We start from the raw sequence: 20,523 nt of genomic DNA, 5'->3' as shown, positions 1-20,523 counted from the left end.
CCTTTTTTTCATTTTTCTTCTCTTTATTTTTCTTTCCATCTGCACTGTTTCTCTCTTCTTCCTGGGTACCATTCTGTCTGAATGGGCTACCATTTGGCGTCCTGATCCTGATACCTCTCAATGCCCATATATGTGGACTTGCAGTAAAGATTGACCTTTCCAACCTGGGTTGCTGAAACCAATAGTAGCTTCTTTCATGAATTCTTCTGAGTTCGACTAACCGCATCAGAGATGCTTCAGTCTGACTCAGGTACTCATCGCTTTAACTAGTTTGGCTACCTGGAGAATGGCTATGTTTCATTCTGTTATTAAAGTGTTGCACCAATTTTATCTTTCATGTTTGTGCTTCACTTGAACACAAGCTCACACTACTGTGACTCCAGTCATTATAATCTGTGGTTTTAGTTCATTTCCATGTAATTGTAACCATATTTTTGTTATGAAGGTGCCAACTATCCAAAAATTAAATACCATAGAATTTATTATTTGCTCTTGGATATTTTTGTGAGCTGATTGTCTGGCAGGGGTAAAATGTTAGTTTGATTAAAGAAAATATTAAGATTAGCAAAATGACATGAGATTGGGTACCAATTAAGCAATGTTTTTGGAAAACTAATATAAATTAGGTTAATAACTTAATAATAACTAAATTATTTTTATTTGATTTTAAATAACTTTTTTCCCTTAATTTAATCTTTAGCTTTTTTTTGCCTGCTACAATTACAATACAATATGTGCAGTACCATATTGTAATTGCCTGGGAAGTTCAAAGGTCTGATGAGCAATTGTTCTGCACTGGGAACTATTTAAAAATGTGATTTTTAAGTCACAAACTTCAGGTGGTTGTCAACTGTGTTAAAATAGCATTATCCAAGAATAGTTAGTAGAATTAAAACCATGTTGCACCCCACCCCCGCACCTCTCCCCAAAGGCTGACCTGACTGATCACTCTAATGAGCAGAGCAACAGTCCAATTCCATTGCCACTCCAATGAAATTTACAGGCCTGGAATTAAGTCTGCGCATCGTTCATTTGGAGCCTGATTTTACCATTTTGATTCTAAGTGCTGAATCTGGGCACAATTCAGACACGATTTGGAAATCTGTTCTCAGGTGCTCCCATATGCACTTAGCCTGAAAAAAAAATCGCAAGTCTGAATCACACTGTGGGTGGAGCTTATCGTGAATGAAACAGCTTTGATTGGAGCTCTGAACTGTGCATGTGCAGTGAAAACAAATTTGAAAAACGTGCCCCTGTCAAATCGCTCCTGGGCTGCAAAAAGTGGATAAAGTGGTCCGAGAGCGATGATCCCACAGATATCGCCCCACCCTCACAACATAACTGTCCCCCATATCCACCCTCCCCCCCCTCTCCAGACTGATCATGACCCCCTTGTCCCCCTTCACTCCCCCCCCCGCCCCGCCCAAAATCCATCAGGCCTCCATCCCCCTTCCCCCCACCAAACCAGAGAATGATCGGGCCACCCCCAAACAACCAGAGATATATCTGATCTGCCTCCTAGCTCCCTCCACTCCACCAGAAAACGACCTGGCCTCCCTCCTTTCCCCTCCCCTCCTGCAAGAAAACCATCTGGTCTCCCTCCCCTCCCCCAACCAGAGAATGATTGAGCGTCTCCCCCCTCCAACAACCAGAGATGCATCTAATCTGCCTCCTTCCCTCCACCACCAGAGAACGATGAGGCCTCCCCTCTCCGCCCCCGCCCCCCCCACCAGAGAATGATCCCCCCCCCGGCCCAACTGGAGTGCCCAGAACAGACCTTTGCTGAGCATGTCTGTTTCGTATCGAATCTGGAGGGGTCAACAGAACGGTAAAGGGGGAAGTGCTGGCAAAGTTGGGCGGGCAGTCCATTAATTCAATTTAAATGCATGCAAATGCATTTAAATTGTCATTGCACCCATTTCGGGTGCATTCGGATCACGGTTAATTTCGGGCCTTGGTAAAGTGGGCATCTGCAGGAGCGTGGGCATGGATCACGCTAATCGCCTCATGCCCGACTTTACCAAGTTTTTGTGCCCGAAAACAGGCACGACACAATGGTAAAACTGATCCCTCGATTGCTTTGCTGGTGTGTTGTTTCTCACTGGAGCTTCAATTCTTGTGCTTAAAGCAAAGATTTAATTTCACTAACTTTTTGCCACCACGGCTAAAAACTTATGTTATGCACTATACAAGTTCTCCAAGAAATACTGTGGTTGAATCATTATTAATGAGTGATTATGTTGAGTTTTAAATGTTTCCTATTTAAAAAGATATCAATTAATGCAGGTGCAATTCTGTGTTAAATGTACATTTTTTCATGAAGTGCGTCTGTGGTAATTTTTAATGTTTTAGAAACGTGCTTTGATTACAGGTTTACTGTTTTTTTTTCTCCTTTCAGGAATCAGATGTCCCCACTGATGTACGCAGCTAGGGAAGGGCATACTCAGACTATTGCACTGCTGATGGCTCATGGAGCAGAAATAAATATCCAGGATGAAAATGGCTATACAGTATGCAACTTTGGTCAAGTTTCATTGTTTGCATTAATATTTGAAAAATATAGTTGATTTAAAATAACTGAACTCTCTGCTTGACCGCATTGTAAAAATGCCATTTGAAAGCTACCTTGTCCTAAACACATTTTGCTTGGGGAAGAGAGGGTGTGGCTAAATTTTGGTTAGAACATTACCAGGATATGAAAACATTATAATCTGTGGATTAATTTTACAGAGGGAATTATTGTCATGTCTCATTCCTTGGTAGGATTTTTTGCCTACTTTGTGGAAGTATTATAAGTATGATAGATAGCTGCAGTGATTTGATGTAAAGCTTGCAGTGACTTGGAAAATTTTGTGCAGCCTCTAAATAGCCTTTTCTTCCTAATAACGTTTAGGCATTGATATGGGCATCAAGTCAAGGCCACCAAAGTACAGTGCTGAAATTAATTGATTTAGGAGCTGATAAAACTTTGAAGACCAAAAATGGCGAGGTGGCAGCTGATATTGCTGAGAAAAATCATCATTCACAGGTAAGCACCAAAAATGCAAGCAGGAGAAAAGGAATTGAATTTTTAGCTTTTAACAATTTCTCAGAACAAATTAGGTTATCAAGATTGTGTTAGTTGACTTTACTGGTGATGTAGCAGTACTTTTAGTGCTCTATTTAGTAGCATATTGGATTGTAAGAACCAGTTGAAGAATAAAAATGGTTCTGAAAGGGCAATAATTAGTTGTTGAGCAACTGAATGTCACTTTATATGGTAAAATATCGGATCAAACCAAGTCCACTACCCCAGAATAAGAGAAAACTGATGCCCAAGTGCAGTGCCTGCCCAATTTGAGCAGCTGATGCCTGACTGTTTGTACTCAAAGCTAATAATTAAAACTCCTGGTTGAAAGTTACGTACTGCAACTGCTTAAGTCAGTAAGTGAATTCTATAGCATTCCCACTGACAGTTGCGTTGGAGAAAACAAAATGAAAAGCACAGAATATGCTTCTGTATTATATTTAATTTTGTTATTGCCTGTGGTTAATAGGTATGCAGTATGGAAGCTAGTGCAGTTGGCTGTGTTTTTGCTAAAATAGTCTATTACAAATTTAAACACAATTTTTGAATTTAAAACTGGTTGTTCAGAGATGCACATGCGGACCACTAATAGCAAATTATATAATAAAGATCGCTATTTGTTTCACTATAATAAAGCAAAAACATTTTTTAGTTTGTTTTTCTTTCTTCAGTTAGCATCATTACTCTCAGTGACTTCAAATTCATCTTTATTGGGAAAACTGCAGAATGTATCTAAAGAGGAGGTGATTTTCAAACACTTCACAAGTCATTCTAATGCAGGAAAGAACACCAGATTCTGGTAATAAACTGTTCAGTATCTTGTTAAAAATTATGCTGGTAATTTTTTGATTTATATTACTTCATAAGAATTTGTCAAATTCTGTATTTTCCTATTGTACTCTGTTTAACAGTCTTAATAATTGTGCCTGACTAAATATTTGTCAATTTAAAACACAGAGCTAGAAGAAATTGTTGCATGGAAATGGTTCTAAATGATAACTACTTAATATAAAGGGAAATAATCACTTACTCCATTTTAATCGCCCTGGAATATTGAATGATGCAGTGGTTGCAGGTAATGGTGATGGTGGTGTTCCCATGCATCCTCAATCCTTGTACTCCTTGGTGGTGGAGGTTGTATGCTTAGGGGAAGATGTCTAAACAGCCTTGATGAGTTCATGCAGAGCATCTTGTGCACACTGCTGCCGTCACCGTGCGTCAGTAGTGGAATGGAGGGTATCTTTGTAGACAGGGTGCCAATCAAGCAGGGTGCTTTTTCCTGGATAGTTTTGAACTTCTTAAGTTTTATTGGAGCTGCACTCTTCCAGGCACATGCAGAGTATTCCATCACACTCCTGACTTGTGCTTTGTAGATTGTGAACTGGCTTTTGGGGAGTCGGGATGAGTTACTTGTCACAAGATTTCTTCCTCTGATATGCTCTTATGACCATGGTTTTTATGTAGAAAATAAGAGCAAAGCTAGGGTGCTTTGAATCTGTTCTGCTATTCAGTATGATCATATGCGATTATCTTTCTCAACACCTTACTCCCACTTTCTCCTTTCATAACCCTTGATGTCTTTAGAGTCTAGAAATTTATTTGTTTTCTTCTTAAATATATTCAGTGACTTGGCCTCCAGCTTTCTGTGGTAAAGAGTTTACAAGTTCACCACCCTCTGAATGAAGTGGTTTTTCCTCATCTCAGTCCTGAATGGCATACCCTGTATCCTAAGACTATGACCCATTTTTCGAGAGCCCCCAACCAGGAGAAACATCATCCCTGCATCCAGTTAGCGCAGCCCTGTCAGAATTTTAAATGTTTCAATACAATCCCCTCTTATTCTTCTAAACTTCAGTGAACGCAGGCCTAGTCAACCCAACCTCTCTTCCCATGACAATCCTGCCAATCCAGGAATCTGTCTGGTGAACTTTGCTGCACTCCCTCGATGGCAAGTTTATCTTTTCTTAGGTAAGAAGATTAAAACTGCACACACTACTCTTAAGTCTGATCTCATCAAGGCCCTGTAAAGCTGCAGTAAGGTATCCTTGCTCTTGTGCTCAAGTTGTCTTACAACGAAGGCCAGTGTACGATTTTGTTTCCTAACTGCTTACTGCACCTGCATGCTTGCTTACAGTGACTGGTGTATAAGGACACAAATACAAGTGTGTAAACATTTTCCAATTTATCACCATTTAAATAGTACACTACCATTCTCTTTCTAAGTAGATTACTTCACACTTATCTACATTGTATCCACCTGCCATGTATTCACCCACTCACAAAACTTGTCTAAATTACTGTGAAGCTTCTTAAAATCCTCTTCACCATTCTCAATTCCATCTTGTGTTGGCTCATCAGTCCAGTCCAGTTCAGTTTCTGATCAATGGTAACTTTAGGATGTTGATAGTGGGGGATTTAGCGATGGCAATGCCATTAAATGTCAAAGGCTGATGGTTTGATTCTCTCTTGTTGGAGATGATTATTGCCTGATACTAATGTGGCATGAATGTTACTTGCCACTTGTCATCCCAAGCCTAGATATTATCCAGGTCTTGCTGCATTTGGACATGGACTACTTCACCATATAAGGAGCCATGAATGATGCTGAACATTGTGCAATCATCAGCGAACGTCCCTACTTCTGACCTTCTGATGGAAGGAAAATCATAGCTGAAGCCCCTGAAGATGTTTGGGCCGAGGACACTACACTGAGGAGCTCCTGCAATGACTTCCTGGAACAGAGATGATTTAACTCCAACCACCACAATCATCATCTTTTATTCTAACCTGGGGACAGATTTCCTCCAATACCTGTTGACTCCGGTTTTGCTAGTGTTCCTTGATAGCATATATTGGGTCAAATGCTGTCTCGATATCAAGGGCAGTCACTCTCACCTCACCTCTGGTGTTCAGTTGTTTTGTCCGTGTATGATCAAGACTGTATTGAGGTCAGGAACTGAGTAGCCGAAGCAGAACCGAAACCTAGCATTTATGAGCAGGTTATTGCTATGCAAGTGCTACTTGATGACTCCTTCCATCACTTTACTGATGATTGAGAGTAGACTGATTGGGTGGTAATTGGCTGAGTTGGATTTGTCCTGCTTTTTGTGTACAGGACATATCTAGGCAATTTTCCACATTGTTGGGTAGATGCCTGTGTTGCAGCCGTACTGTACGTCCTTACCAGGGGGCGTGGCAAATTCTTAGAGCGTAAGAGAAATTGTCAGGGCTCATAGCTTTTGCAGTATCCAGTGCCTGCAGTTGTTTCTTGATGTCATGTAGAGTGAACAGATCGGCTGAAGACTGACATCTGTGATGCTGGGAGCCTCCAGAGGAGGCCAACTGAGATGGATCATCCACTCAACACTTGTGGCTGAAAATGGCTGCAAATGTTTGAACAATATCTTTTGCACGGATGTGCTGGGCACCTCCATCATTACGGATTGGAATATTTGTGGAACCCCAGCCTCCAGTGAGTTGTTTAATTGTTCACCACCATTCACAGCTGGAAGGAATCTAGATTTGACCTGTTGATTGAGGAGTGTTGAGGAGCAGAAGGACCTTGGGGTCTGGGTCCATAGGACTCTTAAATCGGCCTCGCAGGTGGAAGATGTGGTCAAGAAGGCGTATGGTGTACTGGCCTTTGTTAATCGAGGGATTGAGTTTAGGAGTCGGGAGGTAATGCTGCAACTTTATAAGACCCTTGTCAGACCCCACTTGGAGTACTGTGCGCAGTTCTGGTCGCCTCACTACAGGAAGGATGTGGAAGCTATTGAGAGGGTGCAGAGGAAATTTACAAGGATGTTGCGTGGACTGGGAGGCATGCCTTATGAAGATAGGTTGAGGGAGCTAGGTCTCTTCTCCCTGGAGAGACGAAGGTTGAGAGGCGACCTGATAGAGGTTTATAAAATGTTGAGAGGAATAGATAAGGTGGATTCTCGGAGGCTCTTTCCCAGGGCTGAAATGGTTGCTACGAGAGGACACAGGTTTAAGGTGCTGGGGAGCAAGTACAGAGGAGATGTTAGGGGTAAGTTTTTCACTCAGAAGGTGGTGAGTGAGTGGAATCGGCTGCCGTCGGTGGTGGTAGAGGCAAACTCGCTGGGGTCTTTTAAAAGACTTCTGGATGACTACATGGGATTTAATGGGATTGGGAGTTACAGATAGCTCTATGGCCTGGTAGGTATGGATATGATCGGCGTAACTTGTGGGCCAAAGGGCCTGTTTGTGCTGTAGCTTTGCTGCTTGCTGCTTGTACAATTTGGCATGTGAGTTGTCCTGTGTTGTAGCTTCAACAGGTTGATGATTCATTTTTAGGTATGCCTGGTGCTGCTCCTGGCATTCCCTCCTGCACTCTGCATTGAACCAGGGTTGATCCTTTGGCTTGCTGGCAGAGATGGAGTTGTGGATACAGTGGGTCATGAAGTTACAAATTGTGGTTGAGCTGAGTTCGGCTTCTGATGGCCCACAGTGGTTCATGGATGCCCTGTCTTGAGTTAATAGATGTGTGCAAAATCTATCTCTCTTAGCACGGTGGTTGTTACACACAACAATGATAGAGGGTAGCCTCAATGCCTCCACAAGAACTGCGCAGTAGTCACTTCTATCAACATTGCCATGGGCAGATGCATCTGCAGCAGGTAGGTTGGCCAGTACAAGGTCAAGTATCTTTTTCCCTCTTGTTGGTTCCCTCATCACCTGCTTCAGACCTAGTATGTCCTTTAGGACTCAGCATTTTCAGTCAGTAGTGATGCTACTGAGTCACCCTAGTACATCCTGTGCCTTTGCCATCTTGGGTGCTTCCTCCAAGTGATCGGCATGGAGCGTACTTATTTATCAGCTGAGAGGGGTGTTGTACGTATTAATCAGCAGGAGGTTTCCTTGCCTATGTTTTACCAGATGTCATGAGATTTCATATCATCTGGAGTCATGAGGCCCACATTAGTCAGTTTGCTGAGATTTCAACTTGTATATTATGTACTTAATAATTTTTGTTTCTTTCACTCAATCAAAAGTGATCAGTATTGTATAGCAAAATCGCCAGAAGTGAAGAACAGCAGTAAAAATATATAAGATTATCAGGCATATAACATCGAGATGCTGAACAAGAGTTCAGTTTATTTAGTGAGCTCCAACATCGAATTGGCGCCGGACAACATGAAATCCCATGACATCTGGCTGCCTACGTTATCTGATTCCCTGTGAGCTTATCACAGGTACCCATCGTATTGCAGGACATCAGATAAAAGATGGGCAAGGAAACCTGTTGCTAATTACTACGTATAACACCCCATTCAGCTGATGAATAAATACACCCCTTGTTGAACACCACTTGAACGAAGCATGTAGGATGGCAAAGGCACAGGATGTACTCGAGTGGCTCAATAGCATCACTTACAGACTGATAATATCATAAATGCTGGCTGTCGGGACCAATCAGATGTAATGTATTTCTGAAATCCTGTACATGGGACCCCATGTTATTTTGATTTTTGTAAAGATTTTTTGTTGTTTTAATCATTATGCTCCTTCCTGCTGTATATTAAAAGATTTGATGAATTTTTATAGTTCAACTTCAAACTTTGGTGATGTAGAACTGTTTCTATCTGGGCTTGAGCTTGAACATCTGCAGGGATTGTTTGAGGTGAGTTTGTTCATTTTTTTGATAACTAAAAATATTTGCTTTAACATTGGCATTTTGTATAGCCAATGAGTTATCTATTAAATATCCAGTACTGCTACCTTGCTTTTGTGATTTTTATCTTTATTTTGAACAAATGTCAAACCTTTTATGTGTTCTCAAGTACAGGCTAGCCTAGTTTTAAAAATGCGAAACAAGAAGTAATTTTGTTATGGGGGATACCTTTTCAAACTTGAGGTTTTTTATCACTTGCACAGTAAAAATCCAACTGAGGCCAACATAGAACTTGATTTGTAAAATGTTTGCAATAGTTTCTTAAACCTAAAGAAGTATCTAGTCTATACAGTTTGTGAGGCTATAATAGAAGATAGAGTTTAGGATTAATTCATTATGGAAAGGTTAATAATTGTTTTACAAGCTGTTAAATTGGTACTGTAGAATATACTTGCATGTTACTGTCTCTCCACTGGAGTCTAAAATCATATCCATAAAAGAGCATCTGTAAAATGTACTGACTTTTTAAAATGCATTTTATTATTACTTCTGTAGGCAAACGATATATCTTTCAGAGGACTTCTGACAATGGGGAAAGAAGACCTTGAAAAGGTTTGCTCACTGTTTCTTTAAATATCTTTTAGTTAAAGAACAATAATAGTCATATTTCTTCACATTACAGGACTAATAAAAGTTTGATTTCTCCTTATTACCAGAGTAATTACTATTTTGATTTCATCAAAAAAAATTTTATTTGAATTAAGAATTTTAAATAATCTTCCAAGTGAAATATTTTGACATTTATCAATTTGAACACATGTCCCCTATGATAAGGGGACATTTCCCTTATTAACATTTGAATAATAGGAGTCCATGCCACAATGGGTATATCTGTGACATTAGCCATAGCAGGAAACAAAAATATCTGGCACCATTCTGCTTCTTGATCTTACAAATTTTTATCCAGATTTGCAATGGTCTTTCACTAGAAATACACCAACATTTTTGTTGTAACAGTGCCATTGTGCAACTTTCTAATGTTTAAACCATGAACCACTTAATTCATTTGCAATACCATCCTATTAGGATGTCACTTATAAAAAGAAGCAGCTGTGATCAGTATGATCAATATGAACACTAAGAACTTTATTTGCTATGAGAAGCTTACAAGAAACCCAAACTATTTGGGTGAAAAATTCTGAAAGTTGTTTGATAACAGAGAGAAACATAAAAAATCTTACTCAAGTGGACAAAAGTGAGAGATTAAAGGGAAATAAAAGTACAATATTGCGGATGCTGGAATCTAAAACAAAAGCAGAAAATGTTGGAAAATCTCAGCGGGTCTGACAGCATGTGTGGAGAGGGAATAGAGCTAATGATTCGAGTCTGGGTGACCCTTCCTCAGAGCTGAGCTCACCCAGACTGAAACATTGGCTCTATTCTCTCTCCTCAAAAGTGAGAGATTGTTGGCGTTGAATGGAAAATAGTCAACTCTCCAAATATAATCACGGATCAGTGAAATGGGTGGGACAGTCTTAAAAATGTTGAAAGCAAATCAAAAAGAAATACAAGGCAAAACTACAATCATTCGTTCCTTTTATTTAATATTCAAAAACCCAGATGAAGGGCAAAGACACGTAATGAAAGATACTGTCAAAGGATGGGAATTCCAGACTTTGACCCAGTGACAGTGAAGGAACGTCATTATAGCTTCAAGTCGGATGGTGATCAGATAGAAAGACGTTAGAACAAGGATAGAGTGAGAAATTTGCCCTGTTCCAGCTGGGTGGTGTACCATGTAATCTCCCATGTCTCCCGTTGAACAGGTCATGAGACATTTGACAGTTTCATAGTAACAATTTAAAGGGCAAAACCCTGAAATGCGTACAAGAGAATTTTCTTGATCGGCACCATACACAAGATCCCTGTTAAGGCAAGACTTGTTTGACAATACCAACAAGCGTACAACCTCTACCACTTAGAAAGACAATGGCAGCAGATGCATTGGAACAACACTGCGTACAAGTTCCCATCGAAGTCATACACCATCCTGACTTGAAGCTATAATGGCGTTCCTTCACTGTCACTGAGTCAAAGTCTGGAATTCCCATCTTTGACAGTATCTTTCATTATGTGTCTTTGCCCTTCATCCGGGTTTTTGAATATTAAATTAAAGGAGCAAATGATTGTAGTTTTGCCTTGTATTTCTTTTTGTTAGTAGCTATGTGCACAATAATATAATGATATGGATATGCCAGTGTTGGACTGGGGTAAACACAGTAAAAAGTCTGACAACACCAGGTTTAAGTCCAACCGATTTATTTGATAGTAAACTCACAAGCTTTCGAGGTTTCCCTCTTCTTCAGGTGAATGGAGAGTTCTGGCCTCAGACAGAGCATAAAAAGCATAGACAGTTTACAGATTACTGGTTAGAATGCGAATCTTTACACCTAACCTGCTGTTCAAGTCCTAAAGTGGCCAACAGTGTGAGTGGAAGGCGCACTGATCACAGGTTAAAGAGATGTGTATTGTCTCCAGACAGTACAGTAAGTGAGGTTTTGCAAACCCAGGCAAGTCACAGGCGTTACAGAGTGTGACATGAACCCAAGATCCCTGTTGAGACCGTCCTTGTGTGCGGAACTTGGCTATCAGTCTCTGCTCCTCACAAGCTTTCGAGGTTTCCCTCTTCTTCAGGTGAATGGAGAGTTCTGGCCTCAGACAGAGCATATAAAGCACAGACAGTTTACAACTGATAGCCAAGTTCCGCACACATGAGGACGGTCTCAACAGGGATCTTGGGTTCATGTCGCACTATCTGTAACCCCCGTGACTTGCCTGGGTTTGCAAAACCTCACTTACTGTACTGTCTGGAGACAATACACATCTCTTTAACCTGTGATCAGTGCTCCTTCCACTCACATTGTCAGCCACTTTAGGACTTGAACAGCAGGCTAGGTGTGAAGATTCACATTCTAATCAGTAATCTGTAAACTGTCTGTGCTTTATATGCTGTGTCTGAGGCCAGAACTCTCCATTCACCTGAAGAAGAGGGAAACCTCGAAAGCTTGTGAGTTTACTATCAAATAAATCAGTTGGACTTAAACTTGGTGTTGTCAGACTTTTTACTGCGTTTACACAATAATATAATACAGGGCATAACACTAGTATCCCCTTATGCTGTGAACAGTGTATTTATGTCTTTCTCATTTTCAATTTCTCAGAAGAAGCTTAATGGAAACTGTTAAAGCATTTTAATTTGCATCCCATGAGCGCACAGAATGACGGCCGTGATTAGATTCATTTTTAAAAGCTTTTTTTATTGTCAGTAGCCTACTCTTTCAGGTGTCCTGATTGAATTCTGATCCAGATCTCATGGCTCTGCTGTCCTAAGAATTTATCCTGTAAAAAAAAATGTTTAGTTCAGTCATAGCGTTTTAACAAATCTTGCATTGATGCCCACAGTGCCTCTCCTGCCCCCCCACTGGCAGCATAGTCAGGTAACTAAAAGTTGTTAACCACCTGAAAAGCTTACATTTTATGTTTCTTTTTAAAGAGTTGAACTTTCCAAGCCTTCATTTGCAGGTTTTTAATTTGCAGGTAGAATGTTCTCTGGTATGCTAAATGCTCAGTTGATTTGGGGGATGGGAAGGGGTTTTATGTTTTGACGATGTTTTGCCTATACATCTGTGAGCATTAACATATCATTCAATAACTTTAAATGTCATGTTAAATATTAAATAAACATAAGTAATTTCCCACCATTATATATTTCTGAAAATATATTGGGTCTGAAAACACTGCCTTGCACTGTACCGAAGTTGTTAAGCTGTCTGATTGTGACTAATAGCCCATAAACTAGTCAAGACTCTACAGTTTATGATTTGACAGAATCAACTCATTGAGCTCACACCATGTCTTGATGCCGTTTCTAATACCACAAATAATGTTCGTTCAACAGTCTAATGGAGAAAATTACTCTCAATTCTGTATTCATTCGAAAAATGAAAAAGCAACGCTTTCAGCACACTTTTGAGTGGTAAACTTTACTCTGTGTTTGAATGTTTCTTGTCATCTTTCAACTGCATTTGAATCATTTCAGCAATCATACCAATGAGGGTTTAGGAAATATTGACCATAAAAAGCTATTTGTTTGAATGAACTCGTGTTCCAAAGACCTATAATGTACCATATCTAGTTTAATCTTCTAAAGGAAATTTCAGCATTTTTCTCCTGCCCTTCCCAAATGTAGTAGGGTATCTCTGCACCCCCATGCTTGTCCAGCGAGCATGATTGGCGGGAATGGAAGCGGATGTGAAATCTGCTCCATCTGCGATTAGCTTCCAACAGCAAGTTCACGATGCTTTCTTTGCTGTTAACTCACAGCTATTGTGAAACCGCACTGATAGAGGCTCAGCACTGCTGAAGGGGTGGGTAGTGGATCTGCTTCAGAGAGATGTTACGATTTTCCAAGGGACAGACTGCTGTGCTGATATCCTATGCTGTAAAGTGTGGTTGGAATAGGTCTTTTGGATCTGGAACTCATGCTAGGTGGGATGGAAATGGCTAGAGTTAATTGGCCCCTGGCTTTTCAAATGATTCTACTGAGCACAGAGACAGTATCTTGGCTTTGGAGTCCTAATAGAATCAAGGCCTCTCTGCCTTCCATAAGCAAATTCAATGCTGGATCCAGCTCTTAACTCTAGCTCTGATCAGGCGGCTCCTAAGGCTCAGCGCTTGATTCTGTGGCTGCGGTCTCTAGAACAGCATCGTTGGACTCATCCTCCAAAGGGCCCTTGAGAGAGCCAGATTGTTTAAGGCACAGCAGACTCCTATAAGAGAGACATGTTCCAGAAGCTATTTCAGTGATCCCCTGAGCGGTCCAGGCAGCAAAACCTCATCTTGAGTATGTCTATTATCCTCCCAATTATTGCCCTTGTGGAGGCATGACTGCAGTTGTTGTTGTCCTCTGTAGGAGCCGGTGCTGTCATCAGCCAACATTTTAGTGGATAGCCTTTGTCTCCCAGCAGCCAGCCAACACAATGAAGAGTCTTGGTACTGGGCAGTGATGCAAGCATAATGGCAGCTCTGGTTACCTGGCACAAACCTACAGTATCTTATGCTTATGGTAATACACAATCTGCATATTTAGAGAGTGGAATCTCTTTTTATTCATAATGGCACCTGGCTCCTCCGCTGGTGCCATGATGGGCACATGCATGCACTCAATGGCTGTCTGAATTATCTCAGATTCTACTTTTACAATGAAACCTCTGACTACTTGAACTGAATAGTGGTGTTCATCCTTGGGAGTAGTGCACTGCTCCCAACTTGATGCAGATTTCCACAGTGGATTGAGAGACTCAGCAGAGATCACCCACTGACCCCTGGAATGGCATAAAAGTTCAGGGCTACTATCACCTTCAGAGTCACTGGTGAGGGGTGGTGGTTGGTATTCCCATGTGCTGTTATGGTTCTTGTTGGAGTACAGTAAGAGGTGCTGTGGGAGAAATGTTGGTCAGTTGCTGCAGTACATCTTGTAGATGGCACATACTGCAGATGTAGCACACCGGAGTTATTGAAGGTGACATGGTTGAAGGGTTGACCTTGAACATGGGCAGGGGAATCAGCAAGAAGGCAGAATTTTAGAGAGGATAAAAGGACAGTGATTCCAGAGAAGGAAGAAAAAGCACGGTTAATTTGAAGATTGAAATCTTCAATGATGAATCCACCTTACAATGCAGAAGCTGAAGGGAAAAAATATGGTTAAGTCTGATAAGCCCAGGGTGAGAATCAAGTTTCCTAAATACAAACACTGGCCAGGATTTTACCAGCTTACCCCACCCATCGATGGGCGGAGCAAGCCAAGAAATCAGGATTGTGCCTGATTTTTTGGCTCATGCAATCTTATTCTGACACAGTCAGCCTTTCGCTGAAAATGGGCGAGAGGTTGAATAAATTGTTAATTTATTATAATGCTACTTTATATAGCATTAGTGAGCCCGGCGCTGAATCGTTCAGGCTCACCTTGCCCTTGCAACTTTGGGCAAGGTCCTCTCCAGCAAGGAAAGCACCTGCTCCCCTAGAGTGGGGAACAGTCATGTTGGTCTCAGTGAAGGCCATTGAGGTGTCCTCAGGAGGCTAAGGGCAAGGAGGGGGGGTTCCCCTTGACCATTGCCTGGGGCTGGGGCCTGTGGGGATAGGGTCTGAAGGGGCAGCCCTCTAGGGGAGGAAGAGGTGGCCATTGCCACTCTGCATCACAGTCTGAATGGGAGGTGGGCATGGGCGGTGGGGGCTATATGTGCGGTGTGAGGCTCGCGATCGGCCTCTGACCTCCACAGTTGCGGGGACGTTGGTTCAGGCTAGCTCCAGCAGCAGGGGCCTGACAGCTTGCTCTCGCGAACGACCCTTGCTGTTGGAATTGCACATGTGCAGAATCAGAGGTCCGCGCATGCACAATAGCTCCCACTGCAAACTGGCTGGCAAATTAAGCCCATTCCTAGCAGCAGTGAGAAGTGGTCAAGACTATTTTTCAATGTCTACGTCTGTAAGATTGGGGGTGAAAGCTCATCCAAAAAAACGGATCAGGAACTCTAAGTGTCCAGTGGCTGGACACTTAGAATCATTCTCATAAAATTCCGCCTATTAGATTTGTTTGTTTATCACCATTGAGAAATTATGATTTATAACTGCAAATTGCCAAAAGTATGCAGAAGGTATATTATTTTGAATACAGGTAATTATAAAATTACTTGCATGTGAATAGCTTTACACACAATTAGTCTTCGCTGTTGCTTAGGGATTCCGATGAAACAGGAAAATACATTTAATCGTCAATGATAAATTTGTAGATAACTATGAAAGTTTTTAAATTTATCCTTGTCTGAGTCTAAACTATAGAAATTTTAATCTTTATGCAGATTAACATTACTGATCCGGATGAGCAAAGGAAAATTTTGGAAGCAGTTTGTGAGATGCAGCCAGAAGACCTACAGGTTGCCCAGTTACCTTCACTAGACAATTTTGATTGCAGGTAATAAAAAAGTAATGAATTGGCTAACTACTTTGCAGATACTTTTCTATCAGCACAGTGGCTGTTTTAAAAACAAGTGCCATACTGAGTAGCCAAATTAGATTGTATTTTGTAGCAGTCCTGTAGTTTGTCATTCATCTTAACATCAATCTCTGTTACAATGTTGCTCCATGAGGGTAACTAGTGAGTGAATGCTGCATTGTTGGAAATGCTCTTTTTTAGATAGAACATTGAACTGTCTTACTCAGTGGTACTTAAAAGGTCTCAAAATGGGATTTTTCCCATGAATTAGTGAGATTAACTTCTGTTTTTGTGGAAGGGTTGACTGCCACAGTTTCCTATGTAACACTGCACTTCAAAAGTAATTACATGGCTGTGAAGCACATTTGAGGCATTCTGAAGAAATGATGCCATGTAAGTTTCTTTACTCTTTCATGAGAAATGGGGGTTGCTGGCAAGACCAGCATTTAATTCCATCCCTGATTGCCCTTGAACTGAGGACAGGTAATAGTCAATCATATTGCTGTGGTATTGGAGTCACATGTAGGCCAGAACAAGTAAGGATGGCAGATTTCCTTGCCTAAAGGACACTAGAGAACCAGATGGGTTTTTCCAATAATCAGTGATTTTCATGGTGACCATCACTGAAGACTAAGTTTATTCATTGAAGTTAAATTCCACCAGCTGCCAAGGTAGAATTTGAACCCATTGTTTCCAGCGCATTGGTTGGGTCTCTAGATTTCTAGTCAGTTATCATTACCACTACACCACCACCACCTGCCCCTACAAGTTCCATTTTCTTTTAATTCAAGGGAACAATAGTTTATGGAGTCCATTATAAGGAGTCGTGCAATCACCATTTGTATATATTCATCCTACTTACCAGAGAAATTGGAGATGCGTGTCCCAAATGTGAAATGCTTTGCAATATTCTGTGCTGTGAAAGGCACTACTTAAATTTGTTTTTTCTCTCCCTCAATTTACTAGCCTTGCACCTAGCCCTGCAATTTTCTGTTGTATATTACATTAATGGAAGGTAATTCTGTATATGATGGTTTCAAACGATACTTACCAGTGTCCTCCCCAGACCCATCAGATCCTTGATCTTGTCTTGGAGAAAGGAGTAATAATGTTTCTGTTTCGACTGAGTGCAGCTATTAAGAATGTGATTGCTCTTGACTGTAAAATCACTCTAAGTCTTAAAACCAAAATTGCACCATTTTGCTCCTTCAGATAACAATTGCAAAGGCTTACGAAGGGAAATTAGCATTGCATCATCTTAAAATGATTCCCACTAGTTATAAAATAGACACATTTAAAATATTTTAAATATTTACTGGTAATGAGTGAAAATAGTACATTGGCATAGAAATTTCTCAAAGTCAAGGAAAGATTTTGAAAATTTACTTATTGGAACAAAGTTAAGCAGACTGCAGGGGAACAAGCATATTCTAACTCAACAAGTAAAAGTGAAACCATGCTCATTTGAAAGTTTGCCCTCTTAATCATTTTAAAGTTAAGGTGAATAATTTGATCTAACAAAGTTATTGGTATTTTTTGATATTAAAGACTAAAGCATCCATTTAGGTATAAGATCGTTATTGTCACCATGAGAATTATTTTGCAATGAAACCCTCTGTCTCCATTCATGCTATGTCCTTCGAATTCATGAAACTGTTGAGAGTCATTCATCAGCAACAGATTATTGTCAGCGTGTCGATGCAGTTTCTAGCATGTTCACATTATTGATGTTCTTCAAGCAAATATTGCAATTAATTATGTGCTGTGGAAGACCTTGCCGTAAGCAGACAGGCATTGAAACCCTTAATTCCTCTGCCTCTCTGTAAATATGCCTAAGTTCACAATGTCCCTGAGATTGTCAGAAAGTTTGGATTTAGGTTATGGATGACAGAGGGAATGCGATCAACTATTATCCTGTCTTCCAAAATAAGCTGTGCTCGAATTAATCCAACATGAGCACCCTTACCACTTCACTTTTGACAAAATGCTTTTGAAATCAGTGTTTTCAATGAAAACATTTTGCTAAGATAATGTTTATAATATTTGTAATGTAAATGGTTGGCACAAGATCCAGGTTGTTACATTTTACGTTTAGACTGTGCTTGAGATATTTATGTTTTCCTGAAGTATCCCAAAAGGAGGTTTTTCTTGTTCAGTTTTCTTAATTATCGAACATTTATCACCGATATTTCACATTGAAGTTACAGAGAAAATTTTAACACAATTTATTCCTTGATAAATTAAGTATTTTATTAATGTATGAGCACACGACCTTTTTAATCTTAAACTAGGTGTCAGAATAAAGCAGTCCAAACAATTCCAGCTGGCATTGGTGTTTAAATTACTATGTTTATGGTAAAAATTGTTAGACACGCAAGAGTTCGGGAATCTAACCTTGCAATCTGTTTCTGGGATGTGTTTATATACATTTTTTTAGTAATATCTGGATTTCCATCTATCATGAGCTTTCTGTGGTACACATAAGGTAGTCATGCAGTGATTTTAAAAAATTTATGGAAATATGCATTTATTGTTGGTGGTTGGATGGGGGTGGGGGGGATGGGGTGGGATGGGGCAGACACTGCGAATGTTTCAGAAGTCATGTAACTTCAAATGTGTACCTTAATTAATCTGCACGGTGTCAGATCAGAACCTGATCCAAGCAAATATCCTCACCAACCATGACAATTAAAACAGCTAAGTTGGGAAGCTTTGAAATGTACAAGTTTGTCATTACTTATAACCAATTTTAGAATGGTGCCCTCATGGTTAAAATATTTCCATAAAAAGTAATAGATTCCTATTGATTATTCTCTTTTAGTTTGACTGTAAAATAAACAATAGTGTCTTTCGTAGGGATGGATGGAAACAATGCAAGTCTCTCCTTACTTTCCAAATGTCCTTCAGGGAAGGAAATCTGCCGTTTTTACTAAGTCTGGCCTACATGTGACTCCAGAGCCACAGCAAAGTGGTTAACTCTCAACTGCCCTCGGACAATTAGGATGGGCAAACAATGCTGGCCAGTCAGCAACGCCCATGTCCCATGAATGAATAAAATTAGTGAAACTTTAACTTGTAAGTAATGTACCAATCACAAGCTACATGAAATCTGTTCTATGAGTAAACTGGATTCCAGTATACTCCCAAAACTAAATAACACCAAACCCATTTTTGGGAAGTACGTTACCGAGTGTGCTATTCTCTGAAAAATGAAAGGAAAAACTAACATCTAACCAGTTTCCTGGAGTCTATGATGGCAGATTGATAGAAATATTGTACCCTATATGCTTTCAATTGAAAAATCATGGAGAGGCACGATTAGCCTTTGTAGTGGTACTTGAGACATTTTGGAGGCAATCAAATTGAACCATCATTTCTTGAAACATTCATGACTGAGCCATGAATAAAGGCTGGTTCACTAACCTTGTGAGCATTTCTGCAAATAAAATGTGTAAGTCTAAAATCATCAACAATAAGTATTTATTTATGCAAACTGACTGATTATAGATGGTAAGTAACTGGCAAATGTTTATTTTTTTCCACTCCATTATCACTATGAACTTGAACTGTGCACTGATGTGACCTGTCAACTATTTTTAATTCTAAGTTAAAAGAAATGCCAATAAGAACTGAAATGAATTTTAGAATATTTAAAATTTTATTTGGAATGAGCAGACAATTGCATAGCAGGAATTTCTGACGATTTGCTGATACAAATAAATCTTTATAAGAGAATTTATCTGCCATGCAATTCCTTCACTTTTTTTTCTGGTACTGCTTGTTAATGCATCAGGAAATTACATCATAAGTAGAAACGCCATGGGCGGTCCATGTAAATTATTATAATTATATTCTCTTTAATTTATTTTTCCTCACCCTCACCCAGTTTTCTTCCCCCTTCCTCATTTATACACCGTGTTAGACTGGGTCATGGCTTCATTGATTTTGGTCATTCTCAGGGTCCATTCTCTCAATCATTCCATTTCTCCCTGATGTCCTCTCTGGAAATCATGTGTCAGATTTCCATGCAACAGTATATTAACATATTTGAGGTCAAGTAATTAAAGAAGTATATACACAGAGAATGTCATAAGCTTGGTGATTGCTTGACAGCTAACCTAGGACCTGTAACCTTTTGGAATGAAATTTATTTAGCTATTTATCTATTCTCAAGTTGCTTTCAAAGCTTAACCAAGGCTGCAATTAATACATAATTGAGTTATAGAGGTATCATCTTTCTTAGGCAAAGAAAAATAAGAACAAAATATCCCTATCAGACTGCAAAGCCTTATCAACCTCTTCTTGTTTCAAGCCATCAGAAAAAAAACCCATCAACTCTGATATGTTACTGTACCTTCCCATTCCTCATCTTTAAATCCATCTACGAAAAATGGTGTCTCACTGCTAGCTACTGTTAATTTGTTTGTTAACCAAGCATTTGAAAGTGACATATTTTATATTGATGGCTTGGCAGAAATGGTACTTCTGCATTTGATTTGGTTTATTATTGGCATACATACAGTGAAAAGTATTGTTTCTTGCACACTATACAGACAAAGCATACTGTATAGAGGGAAGGGAAGCAGAATGTAATGTTACAGTCATAGCTAGGGTGTAGAGAAAGATCAACTTAATGCGAGTTAGGTCCATTCAAAAGTCTGGCAGTAGGGAAGAAGCTGTTCTTGAGTCAGTTGACACATGTCCTCAGACTTTTGCATCTTTTCCCGATGGAAGAAGGTGGAAGAGAGTGTGTCCAGGGAGCATGGGATTGTT

General features: G+C 40.0%; 1 protein-coding gene across 2 annotated transcripts in view; it reads left to right on the top strand.

The window, feature by feature from the left end:
- The window catches only part of asz1 (ankyrin repeat, SAM and basic leucine zipper domain containing 1), a 79,917-nt gene that overhangs the window by 39,602 nt on the left and 19,792 nt on the right, over nucleotides 1-20,523 (top strand). For both annotated transcript variants that reach the window (XM_080191716.1, XM_080191715.1), the window contains exons 5-10: nucleotides 2,399-2,510; nucleotides 2,894-3,028; nucleotides 3,739-3,866; nucleotides 8,633-8,708; nucleotides 9,255-9,311; nucleotides 15,617-15,729. In XM_080191716.1, coding sequence (XP_080047842.1) covers nucleotides 2,399-2,510; nucleotides 2,894-3,028; nucleotides 3,739-3,866; nucleotides 8,633-8,708; nucleotides 9,255-9,311; nucleotides 15,617-15,729 — 621 coding nt within the window. The remainder of the gene's footprint in view (nucleotides 1-2,398; nucleotides 2,511-2,893; nucleotides 3,029-3,738; nucleotides 3,867-8,632; nucleotides 8,709-9,254; nucleotides 9,312-15,616; nucleotides 15,730-20,523) is intronic.

The sequence above is a fragment of the Carcharhinus amblyrhynchos genome, chromosome 6 (genome assembly GCF_965287045.1).
Source record: "Carcharhinus amblyrhynchos chromosome 6, sCarAmb.v2.hapA, whole genome shotgun sequence".
In the NCBI taxonomy this organism is placed as follows: Eukaryota; Metazoa; Chordata; class Chondrichthyes; order Carcharhiniformes; family Carcharhinidae; genus Carcharhinus; species Carcharhinus amblyrhynchos.
The sequence above is the reverse complement of the archived record's forward strand: the minus strand, read 5'-3'. Positions and strand labels throughout refer to the sequence as shown.